Genomic DNA, 25,778 nt, shown 5'->3' with positions numbered 1-25,778 from the left:
ACTATTCCCTTTTTATTTATTTCAAAAATCAGCGTAAATAAAACCACTAGTTCTGGGTTTAAATAAAAAAAGAAATATGGGCAAAAAATTCGCAATTACAAAGTAAAATAAAAACATATGGCCCACTACACTTTAAGAAGACGGAACCTTTGAACAGTGTAACTATATTTGGGAATCAACGGATTTTCAGTTAAAACTTTTACTGACAAAACGTATTATAACGCGTAACTAATTAGTTCGGTTTTTACTAATTAGGTGGTACTTCACTAGACGGCGGTTCCCTGAAACTAAAACCTTTGTACTGCCGAATTGTATACTATCTAAAATATGCATTTCTTTTTTGAGAATCTCTAGATTGGTGACACCGTTCACTCTGTGAAACTATGATTTTCAAAATGTATATTTCCGTTAAACATGCCTGTGAACATCTAAAAGTAGTTTTTAATTGCATCCCTATTGTCTATATCACAATAATCTTGTATTCCAAGATCAGCCATGGAAGACGTGTAGTTTTGGAAAACATCAGAGAGGAATGTTAGAAAAGAAAGAGATCAATTGCTTGAAGAGGTTGGACAAATGACAAGGTATTTCAAACTTTTTTTTTTATTTCTTTTTTCGATCTGTGTGTATAAAGAGTTTGCCTCCAATTTGCAATGGATAAATATAATTCGATCAAAAATATAATCGTTAATCGTTTGCGAAAAATGACTATTTGTAGCCTATTGCTACAAAATTGACGTAGTAGTATGACATTTGAAATCAAAGACAAATATATTGATGATAGATCGTGACCGTCCTACCCTGTCCAAGTTTTCTGCTTTGTGCATAATGTACAAAATCTCTAAAGATTCTTCGTTTTTAAAATACCATGTTGGCGCAATATACTGTGTCTGACTGCATCTTTCCAAATTGCTGGCTATTTATTAAGAATGTTTATGATTTTGACCTACATTAATTCAAATGACGTGTCTAAATTATCGAAGCTGATCTTTTATTATTCTCGTCATATACGCTAATCGATCTCGTGTCCTTTGGGCTAGTAAGGAATATCCACTACTAAACTTAGTTACAAGAACACTCGTGTACGATCCCAATAAAATACAACTTGTTCTCTTCTTCTTTCTTCAGTGCTAATTTTCAGATACTTAGCTGAATTTATCCCTTTTTTTCTTTTTATGATGAGAGATGGCTGTTTAGAGATTGCATAGTGTTTTGTCTGTTTTTTTATATTTTGTTTTTGTTTTTTTCTCTCTGCGTATTTCTTTGATTTTGAATGAATAGTTATCATTTATTTGTTGTAGTTTTGCTGCTGAACAGGGACATTTTAGGTCCCTAAATTGAGCAGCATATTATTGATTGTAAGTGCAATTTTAGTAATTTTTCTTTGACGAAATAAACGCATACCTACCTGCTTACCTACCTACCTATCTAGCATCCTTCATAATCATCTTCTTAAATACCTAAATTTTAGCTTCATTCCAGTCTTTACTTTCCCATACCTAAGTTAAGCAAAAACATCTTGCGGTTTTGCTCCTCTGATTTCTATTTTACCTCTCTATGAGGCCGAGAGTTGTCTCATTAAGAAAAACAGCTCATATTTCTTTTTTGTTTTTGTGTCAGTGTCAATTTTATTAGAGAATAGGATCAAATTATTTTTAGAGTGAATATTCTTTGAAAAATTTGCTTGTTTTTTCTCAGCTTGGATGAGTCAGAAAACATATAATCATCTCTGCCCTTGACAGTGCCACAGGCTATGAATCGAGAGGTCCAGATGTCTTCTCCAAAAATTAAACAAATGTATCTATGGGTATTATTTTGTGATGAATATTAAAAACTTGATTCGCTTGTCTGATCCCATCCTCCCCCTTCCCCCACGATTATTATCTAGATAAAATACGATATACGTTCATAGGACAGGAACATAAAAATTCATTTTCCTCTACACATATGATTCCATGTGATTTCAGTTCAGAAGTTTTAGAAAATTAAGAGCCTTAATTTTGGACAAAAAAAGTCATGTGAGTGATGTCACATTTATAAATTCATTCGGAATATATACAAGTGTTATATTTGCCTCAATCGTCGTTGTTTCGCTTTTAGTGTTTATGATGCAGGCAAAATTACTAATGAAAAGAAAATCATATTGTTAAAGTTATATCTATGAGTACATTTCAAAATAATAAATTACATAATCCCCCCCCCACCCGAGGAATAAATGAGTCATTTTAATATCTATGAAGAGCCACACCACTACTACTACTATTACTAACAACTCACTACTGTACCAAGTTGCCTAAGGCCAACACAGCTACGCACGTTCCTCCTCCGTCCCAACTATTCAAAGTCTCGCTTTTACACCCTCCCAGGAAGCTCCCATTTCTTTTAAATCTATCTTTATGACGTCCTCCCACCCCAGAAAAGAACGGCTGGCTTTTCGTTCAGCTCAAGGTGGTTGGCCGAAAAGTACACTCTTTGGCAATCTGTTATCATTCATCCCCACTACGTGTCCTAGCCATCTCAACCCATCTTTCGCTTTAGCCCTAGAATGTGGGATTGAACCACATTTTTCATACAGCCTACTGAATGAAATACGATCACTCAACCGGGTACCAAGAGCAATCCGTAGGTAATTTCTCTGGAAAACATATAGCAAATCTTCATCCGCTTTTCGGAGTGCGCATGTTTCAGTTCCATATTTGATCAATGTCATCACTGTAGCTTCTAATCGAAGGCTTGAAAAACACCTTAGAATTATTGTTTGGCTTAAGGTTGTACAAAACCGTGTACTAGAAAATATAACTGTGCCTTAAGTCTAAATTATTGTGTAATAATTCGAACAGCTACTTTATGAAAGATCTTATTCCTCAAAAGCATTGCAAATGAATATATGCTTTATTTATTCTCTATATTCATATTCAGTTTGGAATAGAACTAATTCTGAAATTATCAAGACTCGGTCACTGTGCTGATTTCAATGACGTCTTCCAAAAGATATCTAAAAATAACATGGACAACAACATAAAGGCAGGAGGGGGTAAACCAAGGTGGCCTCTCTTTCTGTTCCAAATAAAGATAAAAGAAAATGACAGTGTTTTAGTAAAAACGCCTAAATATTAGAAAAAAACTATAATTAGAAACTCATAAAGTGAATACATATTTAAGTTTGCAGATGTACAGAATAAGTAACAAATTTAGTTTCTGCTAATAAAGTTTAACGAGAGCTCATATGGTACGAGGTCGGAAGAGCCAAGAGCTCATTTGGACGAGGTCGGAAGAGCCAAGAGCTCATTTGGCACTTGTGAGAAGGTCAGAACCTAAAGTTAAACTTTATAGCACAAGATCCTTCTAAATATCAAATTTCATTAAGATCTGGTCACCCTTTCGTAAGTTACAAATACCTCAATTTTCAAAATTACCTCCCCCCTCCCAATTCCACCAAAGAGAGCAGATCCGGTCCAGTTATGTCAGTCACGTATCTTAGACAGGTTTCTATTCTTCCCATCCAGTTTCATCCTGATCTCACCGCTTTAAGTATTTTCTAAGATTTCCGGTCCCCCCAACTGTCCCCCCCCCAATTACGTTTGATCCGGTTGAGATTTAAAATAAGATATCAGAGTTACGAGGTCCTTCTAAATATGAAGTTTCATGAAGATCCGATCACTCCTTCGTAAGTTAAAAATACGTTATTTTTCTTATTTTTCAGAATTACCCCCCCCCCCCGCAATTGAGCGGATCCGTTCCAATTATGTAAATTACGTATGCAAGACTTTTGCTTATTTTTCCAACCAAGTTTCATCCCAATCCTTCCAATCTAAGGGTTTCCCATCATTTTAGGTCTCCCCACCCCAAACTTCCCCCAATGTCACCAGATCCGGTCAGGATTTAAAATAAGAGCTTTGAGCCACGATATCCTTCTAAAAATCAAATTTCATGGAGATCCAATCACCCATTCGTAAGTTAAAAATACCTCATTTTTTCTAATTTTTCAGAATTAACCCCCCCCCCCCAACTACCCAAAAGAGAGCGGATCCGTTCCGTTTATGTCAATCATCTATCTAGGACTTGTGTTTATTTTTCCCACCATGTTTCATCCCGATCCCTCCACTCTAAGTGTTTTCCAAGTTTTAGGTTTCCCCCTCCCAACTCCCCGCCCCCATCACCAGATCCGGTCGGGATTTAAAATAAGAGCTCTAAGACACGATATCCTTCTAAACATCAAATTTCATTGAGATCCGATCACCCGTTCGTAAGTTGAAAATACCTCATTTTTCTAATTTTTAAGACTTACTCCCCCCCTCCCAACTACCCCAAAGAGAGCAAATAAGTTCCGATTATGTCAATCATGTATCTGGGACTTGCGCTTATTTTTCCCATCAAGTTTCATCCCGATCCCTCTACTCTAAGTGTTTTCCAAGATTTTAGGTTTCCCCCCTCCAACTCCCCCCAATGTCATCAGACCCAGTCGGGATTTAAAATAAGAGCTCTGAGACACAATATCATTCCAAACATCAAATTTCATTAAGATCCAATCACCCGCTCATAAGTTAAAAATACTTCATTTTTTCTATTTTTCCGAATTAACCGGCCCCTTCTCCCCCCCCCAGATGGTCAAATCGGGAAAACGACTATTTCTAATTTAATCTGGTCCGGTCCCTGATACGCTTGCCAAATTTCATCGTCCTAGCTTACCTGGAAGTGCCTAAAGTAGCAAAACCGGGACTTTAGGTTTTCCCCCTCCAACTCCCCCCAATGTCATCAGATCCGGTCGGGATTAAAAATAAGAGCTCTAAGACACAATATCATTCCAAACATCAAATTTCATTAAGATCCAAATACCCGCTGATAAGTTAAAAATACTTCATTTTTTCTATTTTTTGCGAATTAACCGGGCCCCCACTCCCCCCCAGATGGTCAAATCGGGAAAACGACTATTTCTAATTTAATCTGGTCCGGTCCCTGATACGCTTGCCAAATTTCATCGTCCTAGCTTACCTGGAAGTGCCTAAAGTAGCAAAACCGGGACCGACAGACAGACCGACAGACAGACCGACAGACAGACCGACAGACAGAACGACAGACCGACAGAATTGGCGACTGCTATATGTCACTTGGTTAATACCAAGTGCCATAAAAACTATTTCAAGTTGTTCAGTCTATGAATTTTCGGCTGTCGTAAAATCCCTTGTTTATTTTCTTTTCTTATTTCTTTAGTTCAAAAAAAAATATGCCCCGTTTCTACAAGGCTATTTTATTTATTTTTTTGCTTCCCAATATCCTAAAGTAATACGTTTCATTTATTTCATACACTGTGTCTTACATTTTCCTTCCTTTGCATTAAGTAAGTCCTTAAGTAGTACATTTTTACAACAATTTTATTTTGTTTTCTTTAATGTTTAAAATCTAATGGTTTTAATTTCTTCTTAAGATAAGCCAGCTCAACTTGCCGCCAGAATCCAGGCTCAGGAAGAAGAAAGAAATAAGCGTAGCTTTTATTTAAGCTCCTAAGTCAGAGATTTGAGGATCCTGCGCAGATGGTCAAATCAAGCAATTAGCTAATTAATCTACGGTTAGTATCTCCTAGTCTTTTTCTTCTATTTTTATCTTGGCAAATGACGACTCATTTATTGTAACATAGCTCTCTGACTGGAATTATTTCTGACTCTTTTATCTAATAACTTTCTGTTGGGTCTTTTAATTCCTTTGTCTTCTTTAAGGAGATGAACAGTTGACAAATACGGTTGGAACATGCATATACACTGGCCCCTATTTCTGGGAGGGGGGTTTGTATCAATGAAAATGCCAAAGCGAAAAAAAACACATGTAAAGCATGTAGACTTTATAATAAAAAGAAAAAAAATCTTATGCAATTTTTTTCGGGGGGGGGGAGGGGAGTGTCACGAGTCAGAATCTTCTAACGAGATATTGCTTTCTATTATTTCACTTTCATACTTGGTTTAAGGCCGTGATAAAGTAGAATAAAGGCTTTCGGGTAGAAAATGATTTATGTTGCTGGAAATGAGAAAGGGGCTGTAAAGCCTTTGGGTGAATACGCAGAGGCTGGCGGAGTCATCATTATGAAACTAGGCAAAAAGTAGAGTTTAGAAGACTTTTTTTGGTGTCTTTAAGAGTTTTTTTCATGTTGTTTATGCCCTTTTCATTGCAGCTTTTTACTGTAAGATTGATGGTGAGATAAGGGGGATTTGTGGCGTCAGAGAGGCCGATATCCCACTTCGGTCCTCCAACAATACAAATTGAAAAGCATTTCAAGATTCAGCTTCAAACAAGATGCAACATGGCTATATTTCTCCTAAAAAGTCTTTTTGGACAGCGTGAGGGTTGGATGTTAGTCACCGGCTTGCTTTGGATCTTGTACATTCCCTGCGTGATTGTTGTTCCTAATGGCCCAATATGAATTTTCTTTTTGCAGAAAAAGTGGGATGGGAGACGCTTGATGGCTGTGGATTGGCCAAGGCTCTTTCTTTCCTTTCAGCTTGTTTTTGCGACGAGTTTGATTTTGGTCATTTTGGAGCAGATTTGTAACCCTTTCTTTTCTGTTTGTGTAAACAGGTTCGAATATGTTTTTGACTTCTTCCTTCTCCCCAAGCTCAAAGATTTAAAAAAAATCTCTATAATTTTAGTTTAGATACTTTTTTAAAGCGTCTAAAGCGCTGAGAGATAGACCAGTAAAAACATCTGAATCGGCTTGACAGGGCAGATTATGTCGTGGAAAGATGTTTTTGAAGATATTTGAAGATGGGAAGATATTAGTTCTAAAGCGCTGAGAGATTGACCAGTAAAAATATGAGAATTGACTGTCAGAAAGATCAGAGACAGACCATTAATAACATCAGAATCGACCTTGAGGATAAATTATATCATTGGAAGATTTTTTTTTTACTTCCCCTTCTCTTCCAGCTCAAAATTTTTTAAAATTCTTGTTTAATACTTTTTAAATGATTCTAAATTGATGAGATAAAGATCATTAAAACATTAGAATCGACTTTAGAAGACAAATTACGTCATGGGAAGATCTTTTTAGCTTCCCCCTTCCCCCTCAACTAAAAAATTCTAGTTTAGATACTTTTTAAATATTTCTAAAGCTCATAGAGATAGACCGGTACAAACATCAGAATCAACTTAAGACGACAAATTATGTCGTGGGAAGATGTTTTGACTTCTTTCTTCTCCCGCAACTCAAATATTTCTAAAATTCTGGCTTAGATAATTTTTAAATATTTCTAAATCGCTTTGGGAAAGACCATTAAAAACGTCAGAATCCACTTTAGAAGACAATTATGTCATGGGAAGATGTTTATAAATCCCTCTTCTCCCCCAACTTAAAAATTTATAAAATTCTAGCTTAGAGACTTTTCTAATTTTTCTGAAGCTCTGAGAGATAGACGAGTAAAAACATCAGAATCGACTTTAGAGGACAAATTATGTCATGGGAAGATGTTTTTGACTTCCCTCTTCTTGTCCATCTCGGAAATTTCTAAAATTCTAGTTTGGATAATTTTTAAATTACCATTAAAATCATTAGAATCGTCTTTCGAGGACAAATTTACAAAAATACGATAATACAAATTATGTCATGGGAAGATATTTTTGACTTCCCCTTCTCCCCACCTCGAAAATTTCTAAAACTCTAGTCTAGATACTTTTTAAATATTTCTGAAGCAGTGAGATTTTGACCTGTAAAAACATCAGAATCTACTTTAGAACACCAATTATGTCATGGGAAGATGTTTTTGACTTCCCCCTTCTCCCCTAACTCAAAAATTTCAGGATTCTAGTTTAGATACTTTTTAAATATTTCTAAAGCTCATAGAGATAGACCGGTACAAACATCAGAATCCACTTTAGACGACAAATTATGTCGTGGGAAGATGTTTTGACTTCTTTCTTCTCCCGCAACTCAAATATTTCTAAAATTCTGGCTTAGATAATTTTTAAATATTTCTAAAGCGCTTTGGAAAAGACCATTAAAAACATCAGAATCCACTTTAGAAGACAATTATGTCATGGGAAGATGTTTATAAATCCCTCTTCTCCCCCAACTTAAAAATTTATAAAATTCTAGCTTAGAGACTTTTCTAATTTTTCTGAAGCTCTGAGAGATAGACGAGTAAAAACAGCAGAATCGACTTTAGAGGACAAATTATGTCATGGGAAGATGTTTTTGACTTCCCTCTTCTTGTCCATCTCGGAAATTTCTAAAATTCTAGTTTGGATAATTTTTAAATTACCATTAAAATCATTAGAATCGTCTTTCGAGGACAAATTTACAAAAATACCTTAATACAAATTATGTCATGGGAAGATGTTTTTGACTTCCCCCTTCTCCCCTAACTCAAAAATTTCAGGATTCTAGTTTAGACGCTTGTTAAATGTTTCTAAAGCACTGAAAGATGTTCAATATGGGCTTTAAAAGAACAGATCTATTATAGAAGTGGTACAAATGTTTGTAAATACGTAGTGTATTGTTTGGAAAATTGGAAAATCTGTTTAGCAGTTTCCTTTAATGTGAATAGTGCTTTTGGTAGTATAGTTGATCGACATGTACTAGAAACAGTGAATGCAGCAAATGTTAGAGGATGTTTACTAAGATTTTCTTATGATTATTTACAAGAACGAGAACTGACAGTAAAAGCGGGTAAAGCATTTTCGGAAAGAAAAAAAAAATGAGAAAAACTTGGTGTTCCACAGGGCTCCTAATTGGGGCCCGTTTATTACAATATAAGTGAATTTGATATACCACTGGATACATCAGAGGGTAGAGATGAAATTTTTGCTTAAGGTAATGGACTGTGGATAGTGTGTGATAGTATTGAGGAGGGGCAATGGGTGGCCCAGGAGAAAATAAAATTACTAGAAATGTGGGCCAAGGAAAATTATGTGCAGTTTTCGGTCCAGAAAACAAAAGCAATGATAATTACGCGCAGAAAAAAGTACTCTGCTAGTTGCCTTTTTCTAAATGGGGAGCAAATTGAAATCATGAATGAATTTAAATGGCTTGGAATTATCATTGATAGAAATCTAACGTTTAAAGCTCATATAAGACAGTTAAAGAGTGTGTGCCAAAAAACAATATTATGAAAATGTTATGTGGAGTAAATTTTGGCCCAAAGCCTGACTTTCTGATGGAATTTTATATAAAATACGTAGGAGCGAAATTGGAATATGGAAAAATAATTTATTTGGCAGCGTCTAAGTAGTTGTTAGAGGAGCTGGGAACTATTCAATAAACTGCTATAAGGACAGCTTTTGAAGCAAGAAAGACAACTCCACGGTGCTTTTTTAGTCAGAAAGTGGAATTGAGAAGCTAGGCTGTAGGAGAGACATAGCAACATTAAAGTTTTTACGGAAGACATAGATAGCTGACCAGTCGAATTATATTAAATCAAGAATGCTAAAAGAGGGAAGGTTGTGGTGTTCACGGAAAAAAACGGTTTGGTATTGTAAGGGCAAAGGAGATAATGGAAGATTTTCAAACTGATTGCCAGTTGACATCAATGTTGAGAGTGCCCAGTATGTTCATAACCCCTCAGTGGGAATCCATTGCCTACCAGAGCAATTCTGATTTTGAAATGTTGGATAATCTAGATTATGATCAATCATTCAAGATGACAAAAGAAATGCAATATTTTGAAACCGTTGATATTTTCATAGATTCATCCCAAACAAATGGAATGGACACTTTCAGGAATGCAGTCAGGATCTAAATTATTCTTTAGAACAACCTCCTCTGAGGCATAAAAACTATTAGTCTAGGCTATCTTTCTTAGCCTCAGAAAACTAGTCTGGGCCTAGAAAATGCGATTCTAATGATTTAAATGAGATTTTAAGCCACACTAATGTTTTTTTTTAATTAAGACAAGGTTTTCCAACTTCTTTAAAACCTTATAGGCTAAATCTGGGTTTAGAAATATTACGGGGCCCAAAACACTTACTTGGGGCTTCGTGATCTGTAAAATGATTTGTGAAATTTTAATCACTTTAGAACAGAGTTCCCAAGGTGTAGCTTAGACTCTAAGAACATTCCTGAAAGTTTCATTCACCTAATTTAATACTGTCCAAGATAGCAAAGAGGTCCTCATTTCAATTTTATCAATAATTCAAGACTATAACAGAGGTCTAACTTGAAAATTCAAGACATTGTAATAATTCCAGTAACTAACAGTAGCATAGGATAAGAAGCCCAGTGGTCAGAGAATGCCTAACCTCAGAAAAATATTTTATTCTATTGATTTTCCCTAAACATAGACATTGGGCTCCTAATTTTGGATATGATATATATAGCACTTGACGCAATAGCCTCCTCACTAAGATTTTGTCAACGTCACATTGATGAAATGAAGACAGAAAATGAATACTGTGAGTGCTTTTCCATTGTTTAAAATCATAAAGTTCTGATGAGGTTTGTGGTTCTGAAACTGGGTTTGTGGGCCTGTTTCAAAATATATAGACAAATTCATATTTAGTGAAAGCTTAATTGCAAGATTGCTTGTTTTGTTTGTCATTTGTCTTTTTTTTTTTTTTTCTTTTTTTTTTTTTTTTCATTCAAATCATGTTAGCCTGGGTATCCTTCATTTTGATACATTGTCTTAATGCTCTGCTAAAATGACTTATTCATTTTAGAAGCTTATTTTCAAGTTGTTGCTTACCTTGGAATTCCTAGTTCCAAAAGTGAGATCGAATTTGTCAAAGCTTGGAAACTTGTTCCTCCAGTCTGTTTAGAGAAAACGGATTCGTAATTGGAGTTTTGTTCATTTTTGTCTTACTTTTAATAGGTTTAAAGGATGTTTTTCTCTATTCATTTGGTCTTGCTTGTTTTCATAAAATAGGTCAGATTGTCAAAATTTAGAGTGACTACAATATGTTTCAATCATTGCTAAATGCAATAGAAAGTTCAACTCCCTGGTAAGGGCCCAACAGATTTTCAGATGATGAAAAAAGGTTTATTGCCCAAAAAGTTGACAAAACTGGAAAAATTGGCTTCTAAAAAAAATGAATTTAAAAGCTATATACCATGCACAATAACAAACAAAATTTGTATTTGTTTTACACTGAAAGTCAGCATGGCCAAAAAAATTGTTTAAATCTAATCATAATTGCACACTTTTGACTGATTATAGGGACATAGACAATATATTTTATCTGTCAGCTTAACTAGACCCTTGCTGATAAAGGATTCGCCCTCCATGCCTTACTACCCTTTGGTGTGGACCTTAATATACCTCCATTTTTGTTTGGTAGACAGTTTTCAAAAGAATGGGTTAAGCTGAACATATATTTCCGATCCATTGTACCTCCTGTCACCTGTTTTTCTGGTTCTTGTTTTGTCACAGTTTATTCAATTTACAGGTACATGGGATGAAGTAAGAGAGACAGATTGATAGAACAAATGGGAAATATGAATTTTCAGCTATAGATATCCATATTAGGAGGATTGGAGGTAAAGTAGAGCAAGGCTGTATGTAAAATGTGTTAGCTACAATTGTTCTACAAATTATGAAGCATGAATTGCTTTTTTGATGCGTTTCCTTCTGTACAGGTCGTTCTCTAGGCTTATACCAAATCAAACATTCTATACCGATAAAAATTGTCAACAAGCTTTAGTCTATATACATAAGTACATGTTACTTAACTATGACTTCCTAGTGCTTAACTATGACCCCTTAGTAGCGCTTGTCAATACTGATAAGAAATAAGTGATCAGATATATTTTGTTGATACTAAGCAGCTTCCCCCCCCCCTCTCATAAAGTTCTTGCACACTTGTTGGATTACGCTTGACTAGTACTCTACTGAAAACATGAAATACTAAGGATTTTTGAATATTAAGCACTTTAGTGTTTTTTTCTTCGTTTGTTTCTTTACAAAGATTAAGCAGTTTACTGCGTTTTTTCATGATATAACTGCACTTAATTTTTCATGACTTCAGTAAATTGAGTTCCTTCTAACAAATAGCTGTATTTTAGGTTCTAAAAGAATCATTTCATTATTACATTGCAGACATGTCTAAAATGAAGCATTAGGATCAGAAAATGACATCTTAACTTGACTTCAAAAACAACTTCTCAGCTTCTAAGTTCAATAAAATTCTAGATAATCCTATGTTTTGAGTAAGATATTGATAGTCAAATGGAATTTTTAGTCCACATATATGAAATTTGGGTTTCAAATCAGTCAAGTATGCCTATTGTTCCTGTATTTGGCTAAGCTTGCTATAATGCTTCATTTAAAAGAGTCAAAATGTGTAATGAATTTTGAGCGGTGTCTTAACAGGGGCTTTCGCCGCTAAAACCCACAAATTGAGCTCCATCTCTGTAAAATTTTAAGTAACTTTTTTAAATCAATCAGACAAAAGAAAAAACAATTTTTCTGGGATGTGTTGACAAAACATATGTCCTGTATCACTATTGGAAAACTAGCTTTCTATTGTGTCTGTAAAATTTCGAACAAAAACATGATGCTATCCCGTATTTTGATGATCTAAATTGTGAATTTCTCTCTTGCGTGTGAATTACTTAAGACAACAACTTTTATTTGAACACCATGCAAAATTTCCACTTATTTCTTTAGAAATATAATGGATAATCTTTATAACTTGTAAAGTGGCTCATTTGTCTTTTACAAAGACCTAAGTTTAAAATTCTAGATAATCCTGTGTTTTGAGTAAGATATTATTAGTCAAATAGAATTTTTGACACACATATATAAAATCTGGCTTTCAAATCAGTCAAGTAGGCCTACTGTTCCTCTATTTGGCTAAGCTTGCTATAGTGTTTTATTTTAAAGAGTCAAATTTGTAATGATTTCAAAGGCGAGTCTGAACAATGAGTTATTACAAATTATGAGGTTTGGTAAAATTCTAGTAAAATAAGGCTTATGTTAGGAAAATGATACCTTCAGGGATGGTTCTACAGACCAAAGTATGACATTGAAAGGTGTTTTGAAGCATCTACCTCAACTCCTTCTCCCTCTAGACGGCCCAGACCTTTTAAAATCTTTGTGTTATAAAAGCATATTCCGCGCTAAATAGATCTTCTTCTGAAATTAAGCACAGGAAAAGTGTTTTCAGCTCCATAACTTTACTTGATTTCAATTTAGTGCCTTCAAAGATCTGCAAATATATTTCCTAAACTTAGAGAAAAAACATTGATATGGCTTAAAACCCTAGTCAACCAACAAAATATTCATTTCCTGAGCTAAAATTAGATAAATAGAAACTGCTAGATGAAAATTAAGGTAAAATGGTGTTTGGTCAAATTTTCAGTAGTTAGACCTGTCAAGCATGCAGAATTCTAAGACTTTGAAATCCGAAGAGGGTTAATACAGAAGCTTGGCAATGCCTTCCCACAGTATGTTTTTAGCCATGGATTCATTACTGAATGTTTCATTCTCCTAACCTAACCCCTTTCCAAAATAGCAAAAAGTTGCCAAACTAAAATTTGACCTGTAAATTTGTCCATAGCCCTGTAGGGCAATTCCAAATTCAAAGCAATGAGCAGCTAAACTAGAATTTTACTCTCAGACAGCCGAAGTCTTACATGAACAATTTAAATAAAGATTCAACTAATGTTGTCACTTCATATCTGTTGAAATACCACAGTAGTTTAAATCCTATCTCAATTTATTTTGACTTCAAATTGATATGAAACATGTCAAATGTCAAATCTGGAGGAAATTAAGCTACTGCTAAATCATTTACTTGTAGTAGAATGACGCTTTTACAATTGTTTTATGTTTGAAATCTGTTGCCCTATGTGACAAGTAAAAAAAAAAAATGGGTTTTTGCGAAGTAGTTTTGTTTGAGCCCAACCATATGTAATTTTTTTCCATTTCTTTAGAGATTACACCCGGGATAAGTGGACAAGTAAAGGAACACAGTTTCAGATTTTCTGCGTTATTGTCTGGAGTGTACCATAAAAGGTTCTTTTGACACAGCAATAAGATTCAGCGTCAATTTTCCGACAAAATGCAGGAACAAACTGAACTTTGCAGCTTTTTCTTCCTGTCTCAGAAACTTGTTTTAAGCTTGTCTTAAACTTGTCTTTCCTCGTATTGGGATTAATTTGAAATTCGTGTAAATTCCTTTTTGTTTCTAGTTTGTGCTCCTCGAAGTATCTTTCCTCTTTGGCCTTATTAGAGTAGAAGTTCTAAAAAATTTCAAAGGGAAGTTCAATTTGGCGAATAAATTAAAATGTGTCAGAACATAATAGACATTTTGTATTGTACAACAGAATGTCAGAACGTATCGTATTGTACCGTAATCTACAATCGTGCCGCGAAGAAATACGCAAACAGGAAACGTCACAATTGCACCGTTTTGGTAATACTTGACTAAAGAATTTTTGAGCGGTGTCTTAACATGGGCTTTCGCCGCTAAACCCACAAATTGAGCTCCGTCTCTGTAAAATTTTAAGAAAATTTTTTAAACCAACTAGACATGAGAAAAAAAAATTTTATGGAAAGTGTTGCAAATCATTTGTCCTGTATTACTATTGGAAAACTAGCTTTTTATTGTGTCTGTAAAATTTCGAACAAAAGCATGACGCTGACCCGTATTTTGATGATCTAATAGCGAATTCCTCTCTTGGGTGTGAATTACTTACAACAATAGCTTTTATTTGAACACCATGGAAAATTTCCACATATTTCTTTTAAAATATATTGGATAATCCTTATAACTTGCAAAGTGGCTCATTTGCCTTTTACAATGACGTTTCGTTTTCCTGGGGAGGTCGTTGCTAGTGACACATAAACGCAATTAATTCGTTAAATATGAATCGTATAATATGGGAGAAACTCGGTCAGTCACTAAAAGGTAAATAATATGCAGTCTTTATTTAGTGAGTGTAACTGATGACTACTTTTGTTGACGTCAGTTGGCCAACTTAAGCCTGAACAGAAATAATCAAGATAAGCCGTTTAAGCGCAGTCCTTTGAAATCAAGAAAGCATCGTAAGGAGGAGAAAGAAATAAGGAAGAAAGGAGCTTTCGGGGGGAAATAGCACAGTATATTCTAGGTAAGTTCCTTATGAATAAGTCTTGTCATGTCTCATCTTATAAATCTCACAGTTGAAGTTTGAGAGTAATTTATTATAATCATGGAAGTTCTTCGTGATTTCAGCATCAATGCACCAGAGTTGACAGACTGCTAAAGTTGCTGCTGTACCATAGCTACTAATGATACTAATAAGTGAAGATGTTTTCGTTTACTACGAAACCTATAATTTACCTGAGCAAATTCGTTATTAAACTCTTTAAGAAACTGAGGGCACCTAGACGTTTTTTAAAAAAAAACTGTAATGAGCAAGATCTATAAAATTTGGTCGATGCTTCTCGCGCAGAATTTTTTTTTAGAACCTAAAACCCTAGTCAATTTCTACAGGCTCAACAAGATTCTGTGATTAGGATGACTTCTTTTCTTTCAGGGATTCTTCTATCTGGTTTGTCTGCTCCATAGATTTTAGGAGACGAATGTTCAGAGAAATTTGAAGGCCTAAGTACATGGAATAGAAAGCATCAATGATGCAATGATCTACACCCTTTTTAGTTGCAAAAATAAATATTGATGGTTGAACAAGGGGGTTGAAGGCCCGATTGATATTCGGTCCTCGGAGCAAAAGGGGAAAATTAGTAACTTCTAATGAACATATTGGCATAAAACAATAAGTGCCACGGGAAACCCAAATCTATACTGGAAGCTGAGCTGATTATATGGAGTGTAAAGCCTCATCTTCACTAACATCAGTTACCCTGTCAGCAATAATTTTTGGAGGCGGATAATTTTTGGACAGCCGGGTATGATTGAACTATGAATCAAGATTTTGAAGGCTGTGTATAACTGTCAAATCGAATGATGTCAATCAAGACGAAGTGAATCAAGCCGAAGAATGATGTAAATAAAGACGATTTATTCTAGATCTCTTTTATAACGGCCAATTGAAAAAGCTAATGCAGAGAACTTGAAACAAAATAAGCAGGATGAAAATGCACCGAACAGTAATGATTCCCTTTCATGGGAGTCTACGTGAAATTTCCGATACGTAATGACAAATGAACACTATCAAACAGTTCGTGCCAACGAACTGTAGCAAGGAGCGAGCCGGCTCAATAGCAACCGAAACTCTAGAAAAAAAACGGAATTTTGATACCAATATACATGTCAGAGGAATCAAATTTTTACGCTGATTTTTAATCTATAAGTTTCAATGAATTTAGTCTTACTCATCAAAAGTTACGAGCCTGAGAAAATTTGCCTTATTTTCGAAAAAGGGGGAACACCCTCTAAAAGTCACAGAATCTTGATGAAAATCCCACCATCAGATTCAGTGTATCAGAAAACCCTACTCTAGAAGTTTCAAGCTCCTACCTGCAAAAATTTGGAATTTTTTGCCAGAAGAAAGATCACGGATGCGTGTTTATCTTTTTTTTTTTTTTTTTCTCAACTCTACTTTTTAAAACAGTAAAAAACTTTAGCATAAAGAGCGGGGCGTTGAGGAGGGAACAGCCCCTTTCATATGCGGAGTAATTTCTGTTCGTTTTAAGTTTTAATTTGGCTCCTTACTTTCAGTTAACAAAAAACTTGAAGAGCAAGGTATTAGGAGGAGGTGAACCCCTTATATGCGTAATAATTTCTGTTCGTTTTAAGTTTTAATGCTGCTCCTTACTTTCAGTTGAAAAAACTTTTTATTATTTATTTTTTCATTGTTTTTTAAAAAATGCTAAAAAATCCTGCGTCTCCTTCATGGAAATTTTCTTCCACCATGACAAATCGCATAAGAAGTTCCCCCCGCATTAACCCCTCCGCTCAACCCCTACCCCCAACCAAAAAAATCCCCCTGAAAGCGTCTGTACACTTCTCAATAACCATTACTATATGTAAATACTGGTCAAAGTCTGTAACTTGGAGCCCTCCCATGGGGATTGTGGGGAAGTAAGTCGTCCCCAAAAACATAATTATTAGGTTTGTCGATTATGCTGAATAAAATGGCTATCTCAGAATTTTTGTCCGGTGAATTTGGGAAAAAAACGAGCGTGGGCAACATTCTAGGACCACTGGGTCGATACGATCACCCCTGGAAAAAAAAAAAACACAAATAAACACGCATCCGTGATCTGCCTTCTGGCAAAAAATACAAAATTTCACATTTTTGTAGATATGTGCTTGAAACTTCTATACTAGGGTTCTCTGATACGCTGAATCTAAAGGTGTGATTTTCGTTAAGATTCTATGACTTTTAGGAGGTATTTTCCCCTATAAGGCAAATTTTTTTATTCAAAAACTTATATGTTTAACATCAGCATTAAAATGCGATTCTTTTGATATAGCTATTGGTATCAAAATTCCATTTTTTAGAGTTTTGGTTACTATTGAGCCGGTTCGCTCCTTACGACAGTTCGTTACCACGAACTGTTTGAAAACAAGCTCTTAAAGAAAAGAATTAACAGCGGACGTATGCTATAAGCTGAATGACAGAGCAGAAACCGACTGACATCCAGCCAATCTTTTATCTGAAAATATTCATGCGTTTTTTTTTTTTACACCGAGTAACAATTTTTCCTTCTTCGAAGTACTTTTATTCTCAGCCATTTGGTTTCCAGATGATCAAAAGATAATATAATTTTTAATTTTTTTTTTTTGCCACCGTTTCGGATACCAGAATATTTTGGCAACAATACTCTAAACAGCTAAAATACTCTACACAGCTATAAGTTCATTACAGGACTCTCTGAATCTAAAGACACTATGTTTTTGTGAAAATAAGTCTGGAACCTAAGGTAATCACGAAGCTGTCTTAGATTGGCTTAAGAGCAAAAATCAATAAATAATGAATTACCTCGCTTTAATACTGATATCTCGAATTACGTTACTACAAAGGACTGATTATACGAGGTAAAACTTACGCAAATTAAGTCAAAATTCTTTATTCCTCATTTTTTTTTTACCCTAAACACTACATACATACACAGCAGAATTTAAAATAGAGGGATGCTTTATACAAACATAGAAGAATTTGAAATAGAAAAACGATCTATACATACATAGAAGAATTTAAAATAGAGCATCTAACTAATGACAAATACGATGATTAGAATAAACCCATAAAAGAAGAAAAGAATATTGATTACAGAAATTCCGTATGATATTGGATGCCTCAAATTTGCCATCTAACTTCATGGAGTTTTTACGTATCTTGCATTAGAACTGAATATTTATTAGTTACTATACAACAGTACATAAGAGTTTCATAAAACACACTAGGAAAGAGCACAGGAAGAATTTCCTGTGCCCTTTCCTAGTCACCCAAAAAAAAATCTGGCATCAGAAGTAAATTTTCCTATATTCGAATTCAAAATTGCAACAGCATCAATCTTTTTCAGAATTCAAGTTCCATTAGTCAAATAGTTTATGGAAGATTATCTATCTGTACTGACCAGATGACAAAACACTTTTTATTACATTTTAAGACAAAATATCTTAATCGTAAAGTTCCTTGGCCACATTTTCAAGACATGTTGATGAGTAGGTAAAAACTAGGCAATTACTAGATGCATTAAATAGCAATATTTGAAAATCATCAAATTGATCCCTTTTTGTTGATTAATATCTCCAAAGGTATGGTATTTGAACGAGTCCAAAAGGCAGAAAAAAATTAAGACAAAGCCGGAATTTAGTTTTAGGACAATTTTTCTACAGAAATTCGTGGCTGTTTGCGAAACTCTCGATGACTGAAAGTATGACCAATTGATTGATAATACAAATTAATATCAGTTAATAATAATTTATTGATTAAATAATTGACTAAATAATAATTGATTGATAATACAAAGTCTAAACAAACTGACGAATAAGCTATAGCAGTTTCACTGAGATGTATAAGAGTAGCAATTGAGCAAGGTCATTGCCTAGATCCTTTGCTGTGTTCTCTATTCAAAAAACCCAAACATTCACTACTTAGACCTTTTCTTATGACGGAACTTCGCGAAGCTATTGGTAGTGTAAGGACGAAATAAATAGAAGTGAAAAGTACTAGGCAGGTGCAGTAATCTTTACCTCGTAAAAGTTTTCTGGCATTGTTTTTCAGAATGAAAACAATTTTGACAAATTTGTTTGTCCAAAAAAAAAAAAAACAGCCTTGTGTCCTACCTCAAAACCAATCATTTTAGTAGAGTAAAAGCTTAGTAGATAAAAGCTTACTTTTCCACGTTCAAGTAGTTTTCCACGCCACGTTAAGGTTATTTCAAATGATTCCAGTGCATAACATGGGATATAAACTCCTGCTTACACTCCATTCTTATATATTACCGCATCTCTGCCCAAATATTGCTTGCTTACATCTTCAGAGCTTCAATCAATAGAGATAGCACTAGAAGTGATGGCCCTCTATAATTCAAACCTAAACATAAATTCCTGGCCATAAATTAATTAAGTGGAACGAAACAGCAGATTTTTAACTTGATAATGCAAAAAATTTCCTGCGACGAGAAACTGATAGCAAATGGAACGCTAGGGATGCTGCGAGGTATGAAAACGTTCACCGTTCTAGTATGCCATCTTCCGTATTTCATTCATAAGGTAACACTAATATGTGAGCAGTCAAAGACCAAATACTGTCTTCCAACTATTTTTTTCCACGGCTGGACGACAAGTCATTCCTTTCTACTGATAAGATCAATCGAAAACGTTTGGAGTGTTTGGATTGAAAGTCAAATGTCTCTAAGAGAATCTAGTATTTGGAAACATCATTACTGGGGTACACAAATTTATAAAAATTTTGGGTAGTTATGGATCATCAATTTTTGTCTCCAATAGAAAGAGATAGTAATAGAAATAGACATAGAAAGAGTAGTAAAAAGTAGAAATAGATGTAGAAAGAGTAGTAATAAAGAGATAGAAAGGCAAACTATAGTAAAATTGTAGGATGCAATAAAATTTTCGAAAAATCATTAATTATATACTTTTTTTTAGGAAAGAGAGGGTAAGGGACTTCCATATTAGTACGTGCTAACATAAATCGTTTTTTCCAAAGTTTAGAATTGAAAATTCTGAAAAAAAAAATTTGTTTCCGAATAATTTTCGAGGAAGAAAATGAAACAATGAAATGAGGAATAGCATAACATTTCCAGACACCTATAAATATTTTCAAAAAAAGATGAAAAGCAAAGGCACGAAACAAAAAATTACAAGAGATAGTAAAATAATTAAGGGCGAAAAAATTACGATAAGACCCACCCATTGATTTTTTGTTTTCTCTCTAAAAGACAAAGTATAGGCTACACATACACAAGTATTTTATTAGATCTCGGATACACAATGTCAATAATCAATACTCTAAAATCTTTCAGTCACTGGAGGGTCAAAGACTAGTGTTTAGTTTCAAAAATTACGTAAAATGAGATTCTTTCTAAAAAGGAGTTCAAATCGGTGTATATATTTTAACCATTAGAGCTTTCTGAAAATAAAAGCTTATCATGCTAAATCTCATATTTTTGAAACATTAATGCCTCTGGCAGATGGATGATTAATTGACCTGTTCAAATATCAAACAAAAAACTCAATAAGAAAAGGACAAAGGGAAAGATGATATCAAACGAAACACTCTGAATAATACCACTGAAACAATCTGTAAATAATTAAAAATTAACTTTTGAATCTTCTTGCCAGGGTCAAAACCATTTCAAAAACTAAAAGTTTGGAAAGGGCAAAATCCCTCTTCCAGGGGAAACGTGACGATTATTTGGAATAAAAAATAGGAATTGTTCAGGAGCCAGCATTAGAATTGAAAAAAAAAATTCAGATTGACAAAATAATTCCATCTCCAAGCTTAGTTTTTCAGATAAAAATAAGTTATGTCGTGGATTCGTATTTACTACACAAATCCAGAACCGTTCTAAGGGGGGACCTGGGCAAGCTGCCTCAGGTCTGTGGCTAGGGGTTACCCACTTTGATCAAGTTTTTCCCTTTTATTTGGTTTTTGCTTATATTTGAATCAGACGGCGGGGGGTCCTTACCATAACTTTGTGGACTGGCAAACTTTCATAATGAATTGAAATTAGTGGTTTTCCGTCATATAAAATACATCAACATAATGATACTTTCAGTTTAGATTGAAGAATTATTTTACTATTCAGCATTTATTATTTAATTTTACTATTTATTATTTTGTCGAACCTTCTAAAAATCGGTGAATTTAACGGAAAATATGGAGATAATAGAAAAAAAACTTGAATGTTTTGCAAGGGTTCGGCCTTGAAAGAGCCCGATTTGTATACCAACATGTGAAGATAAGGGAGTTAAAAAAAATAAATAAATTCAAGTTGACACATGCTGGCATAAAATATGTTAAAACCTCGTCACAATTCTTACATTCGTTTTGAAAGTTATTTTATCAGATCTTTCCTTCGGATTGAACCTGTTTAGTTTACGTTTTCTGCTATTTTTCGGTTTTCTCTTCCTTTATCCCGTTTATCGACCCCCTCCTTCCTCTATTCCTATCTCTTTCTCTCTCTTCCTCTCTCTATCTTACTCTGTCTCTCTCTTCCTCTCTCTCTATCTTACTCTGTCTCTCTCTTCCTCTCTCTCTATCTTACTCTGTCTCTCTCTTTCTTAATTTACGAAAATCCTAGTTTATTTTAAACTAAAACAAGAGGAATTAAACCTTGAACAACCAAAAATTAACATTAATTAGGAAGAAGAGATATCGCTTCCCTGAACCTCTTGGGATATGAGCTCCTGACTAAGTGAATATTAAAAATATCGACAAAATTGAACACTGAATTTAGCCAAGAACCAGGATCGAGACAGGAGTTGGATAACTTTTGGCATTGTCCCATTAACTATATTTTATTAATTTTTCAAACTCTGAAAAAAGAGCAATGTTGGTTGAAGAAAATATCAAGAAATGTAATTCTGAATCTCAACATGTAGTTTTTTAAGCCATGTCGAAAGTTACATCCAAAACGTTCTGTTTGATTTTAGCTAAAAGAAATCACGAAGATCATTTTGTTTTTTCTTGCTTATTTATGTGATAAATATGTCTACCTGTTCCGTCAACATTTTGAATCGCCTACTCTTTCTATATTACGGTATATACTGATATGTTTGTGATAATCTTCCTGGGTTTCTTTGGGTATTATTCACATTTGGGAATGCTATAAAATTGCTCAAATTAATTTTTCTTCCTCCTGAAAAGTTGACATTATACAACGGAAAATCTACAAAAACCAAAGGAAAAAAGCAAATTTTCTGAGAAACTGAAAATTTGCCTGAGAGATGGAACAAGATGACGAGAAAAAAATTTGGTCTCACCTGCGATGGCCAGTTTACATCTAAATGGGTTAAAAAAAGCACACTCTCAGGTTTACTTATGGTCATAAAAAGGCTATAATGCAACATCAACACCCATAGAAAAGCATTTTCACAACTTAGGAATGAAAAAAGTAAACAAAGAAAGTCAAAAAGACAATATACAATGGTGAGCTTCAAATCCCACTAAATTTCTTTGGCAGTGATATAAGCAGTGAAGAACATGTCAAAGCGGCTTGAGCTTTTGACGTTTCAGAACTATTAATTTCGATTCTAGGGCCGGTCACTTTCTCTTCAAATACCTTTGTGGATCGAGGAAATTCATCACGGGATCTGTGAAGTAGAGTTCCATTTGCAAAAATAACGTTGGCAGCATCTCGATCAGGAAGAGTTAAAACGTGGTAGTTGTAAGAAGCTTCCCGCTCAATTCGCTAAAGGAAAGAAAATGATTAAAAATCTTCCTTTTTAATCTTAAGGAATATTGGCAGGGATTACTTGCTTCGAAAACATCGGCGGTAATACAAGCCTTTTTCACTTCATTTAAACATTGATTTTTTTTTTTTCATTTTCTAAGCCTTTTTCTGATACATTTTGCTGAATTAAGCTGTCGTCCTTGGAAGAATTTAAATTAAGAATGATTAATGATTAAGAATTACTAACTAGCAAGAAGAACAATTTAAATTAAGAATGATTAGAATCATTCTTTATTTAAATTCTTCTTCTAAGGAGCAACCATAATTATGCTTACAGCAGTAGCTGCAATCTAGTAAAGAACGAACTACAGCCCATAGTAACCAAAAATTAAAAAACACGTTTAAAAAACTAAGTAACGAGAAAAAATTGCCATTTGTAGCTAATTAAGGAATGGTAACTACTATCTCGGTTAGTCTTAATAATAAAATTTAGTTTTGAAAACCAATTTATGGAAAGTTCAAAAAATAGCCTGAAATCTCTACAAAATGGCATTGAGTTGAAACGAACAGCACACCATTGAAATCGCCCAAATCGTAAACAGAATACTTTCAGCCCTCTGGCTTGAACAGCAAAGGAAATCAATTTTTTGCATGGTTAGCACTCATGCATCCTCTTTTTTTTCTTCACTGCTAGTGGGGCACTAAAATCTCATAGAGAGCTGTTTAAGGGCTCATTTGAAAGAAAATTGCTATATCTAGTGCCATTTGCGATTAGCTCAACATGAAGTTATTTTACAATAGCTGCAGCTTCGTATACAAGATGATGTGAGTATGATGTCATATCTGAGGGACTCTGCTGCATGGTTCCCTTGGGTTCGTCCTTTACTTTACCATACAAAAAGCTGCATTATGTGATGGCATATTTGGGTTGAGAAACTACTTAAAAAATATGAACATAATAATAGCAGATAAGTTCACGCACACTAAAGTAGTAAAACGTCATTTTTAGTGGCAAAATTTGCTGAGATAGCGGACATTCATTGGAATCACTCATAGGAAAACATTTCACTCCCTTTATGCCGATAAAAAAAATACAATAACAACATTGGTTTTTGTCCATTCCAAACCAAAGGATATTCTTTGTAGTGTGTTTAAATGACATTGAAGCTTATATTTAACAAAACTTTTATATTTTTTAAAACGTGAAATTCCCATATACTGGGGCTATTTTTACACGTATATAGGCATCAATGACATCCCAATACAACCGAATTCACTGTTCCTTTGCCCCACTCTGTCCAGATCCAAGTGCCGGTTATCAGTCATAGTAGTATATGCCCCGTAAAGCCAACTGATGGAAATAGTAATGACTAAGATAAGATTTACTTAAAGCTACAGGAAGAAATAGACAGGAATAGACAGGATCAGGATAGACAGGATATGGTGTTCTTATTAGGAGATTTTAACACCAGGGTTCGGTAGACATAGGGATAGATGGTATCCTTGATATAGGAAAAGAAAACAGTAATAGCTACAGATTGCAACAATTTTTTAGGGTAACAACTTAATTCTAGCCAATACATTATTTGGCCATAAAACAGCCTATATGTTAACATGGTCTTCCCATGATTGTAGACAGCTAACCTTATTGATTATGTTATTGTAAACCAAAGACTGACAGTATCAATACAGGCTACTAGGGTATATAGGAGTGCTGTTATTGATGTTAAAAGCAAAGATCAGCATCTAGTAGTGTTTAGAGTTAATTCAAAGCTGAAATTTAGGAAGGGTAACTACCTTCCGAGAAGCTATGATATTGGTAGACTCCAGGTTGAGAATTTGAGAGACTTTCCAGGAACAATTGAATACCAAACTTTAGAGCTTAAAATCAGAGAATTTACAAGATCGATGGAATGATTTGAGAAAAATAGTTTGAGATGTCGCTGATGGTGTCTTAGAAAAGAAAGTTAGGAGCGCAACTAGGAATCTTAGTGAAAATGTTTTATGTTTAATAGAGAGGAGGAGGGGTTTGTACAAGGATTATCTGAGTGATAGATCATATAAAAATAAGAAGAATGTAAAGAAAGTGGATAAAGCATTCAAATGTGAACTAAGGATGTGTGAAGTGGAGAGTATGGATAGATTGCCGAAGATCTGGAAGATGCAGCTGGATGGCATGATAGTAAAATATTGTACTGACCTATTGATAAACTGAGAGGGAGGAGTTAATCTGGAAGTTAAAGATAGGACACCCCTGTACGGAAAGGGTGATAAGAGTGAGTGTGGTAATTATAGAGGCATTAGCCTGGTTTCAGTAGGTAGCAAATTACTTAGTATGGTGATACATTTTAAGACTTAAAGATGCTGCAGACAAAGTTTTAAGAACAGTGTAGTTTTAGAAAGGGTAGAAGATGTATCGACCAAATTTTCACTCATAGTTTAATAATTGAGAATTTCCTAAGTCATTGAACACCTTTAGTCCTCAGTTTTGTAGATTATTATCAACAGTTTAATTCAGCTGATAGAAGAGCTTCAGCGAAGGTCTTATCTTTGTATAGCATATCAGACAATACATCAAAGTGCTACTGCTATGTACGAGAATAACACTGATGTGATTAAGTAGGAAAAGAGGTTAATAGCTGGTTTCGCATTAAATTAAGAGTTAAGCAGAGTTGCGTTCTATCCTCATATATATATATATGGATAATTTAATTGACATTGTCTTAAGGAGCACAGCAAAGGCACTGGGAGAACACGGAATTAAATGGGGAAGTAAAACCTTTCTGGACTGAGATTATTCTGATGATTTAACCAACCTAGATGAAAGTGTTGGCAAAATGAATGATTTCTTAGAGATTTTGCGACTTCACAGCTGCAAGAATAGGTTTAAAAAATAATGTTAAGAAAACTAAATCGCTAAGGCTAGGAATTTGTTATGATGAAAAGGTCGCGTTGGGTAACGAATAGATCAATCAAGTAGAAAGCTTTACTTATCTGGGTAGTATTATTAGTAAGGACGGCGGGTGGTTTGAAGATTTTAAAAGTAGA

The 25,778-nt window shown here is 34.5% G+C and overlaps 1 protein-coding gene and 1 long non-coding RNA gene across 8 annotated transcripts in view; one reads left to right on the top strand and one right to left on the bottom strand.

The window, feature by feature from the left end:
- Positions 1-25,778, top strand: part of LOC136035387 (uncharacterized) — a 71,748-nt gene that overhangs the window by 42,443 nt on the left and 3,527 nt on the right. For 5 of the 6 annotated variants that reach the window (XR_010619408.1, XR_010619405.1, XR_010619406.1 and 2 more), the window contains 4 exons: positions 489-584; positions 5,426-5,566; positions 11,365-11,455; positions 14,856-15,031. This is a non-coding gene — a long non-coding RNA (uncharacterized LOC136035387). The remainder of the gene's footprint in view (positions 1-488; positions 585-5,425; positions 5,567-11,364; positions 11,456-14,855; positions 15,032-25,778) is intronic. The other variant, XR_010619407.1, reaches the window with a different exon arrangement.
- The window catches only part of LOC136035386 (N(G),N(G)-dimethylarginine dimethylaminohydrolase 1-like), a 48,216-nt gene continuing 40,358 nt past the window's right edge, over positions 17,921-25,778 (bottom strand). For both annotated transcript variants that reach the window (XM_065717159.1, XM_065717160.1), the window contains one exon: positions 17,921-22,748. In XM_065717159.1, the coding sequence (XP_065573231.1) occupies positions 22,494-22,748 (255 nt within the window). In that variant the 3' untranslated portion in view covers positions 17,921-22,493. The remainder of the gene's footprint in view (positions 22,749-25,778) is intronic.

The sequence above is a fragment of the Artemia franciscana genome, chromosome 14 (assembly GCF_032884065.1).
Source record: "Artemia franciscana chromosome 14, ASM3288406v1, whole genome shotgun sequence".
Taxonomy (NCBI): domain Eukaryota; kingdom Metazoa; phylum Arthropoda; class Branchiopoda; order Anostraca; family Artemiidae; genus Artemia; species Artemia franciscana.
The sequence above is the reverse complement of the archived record's forward strand: the minus strand, read 5'-3'. Positions and strand labels throughout refer to the sequence as shown.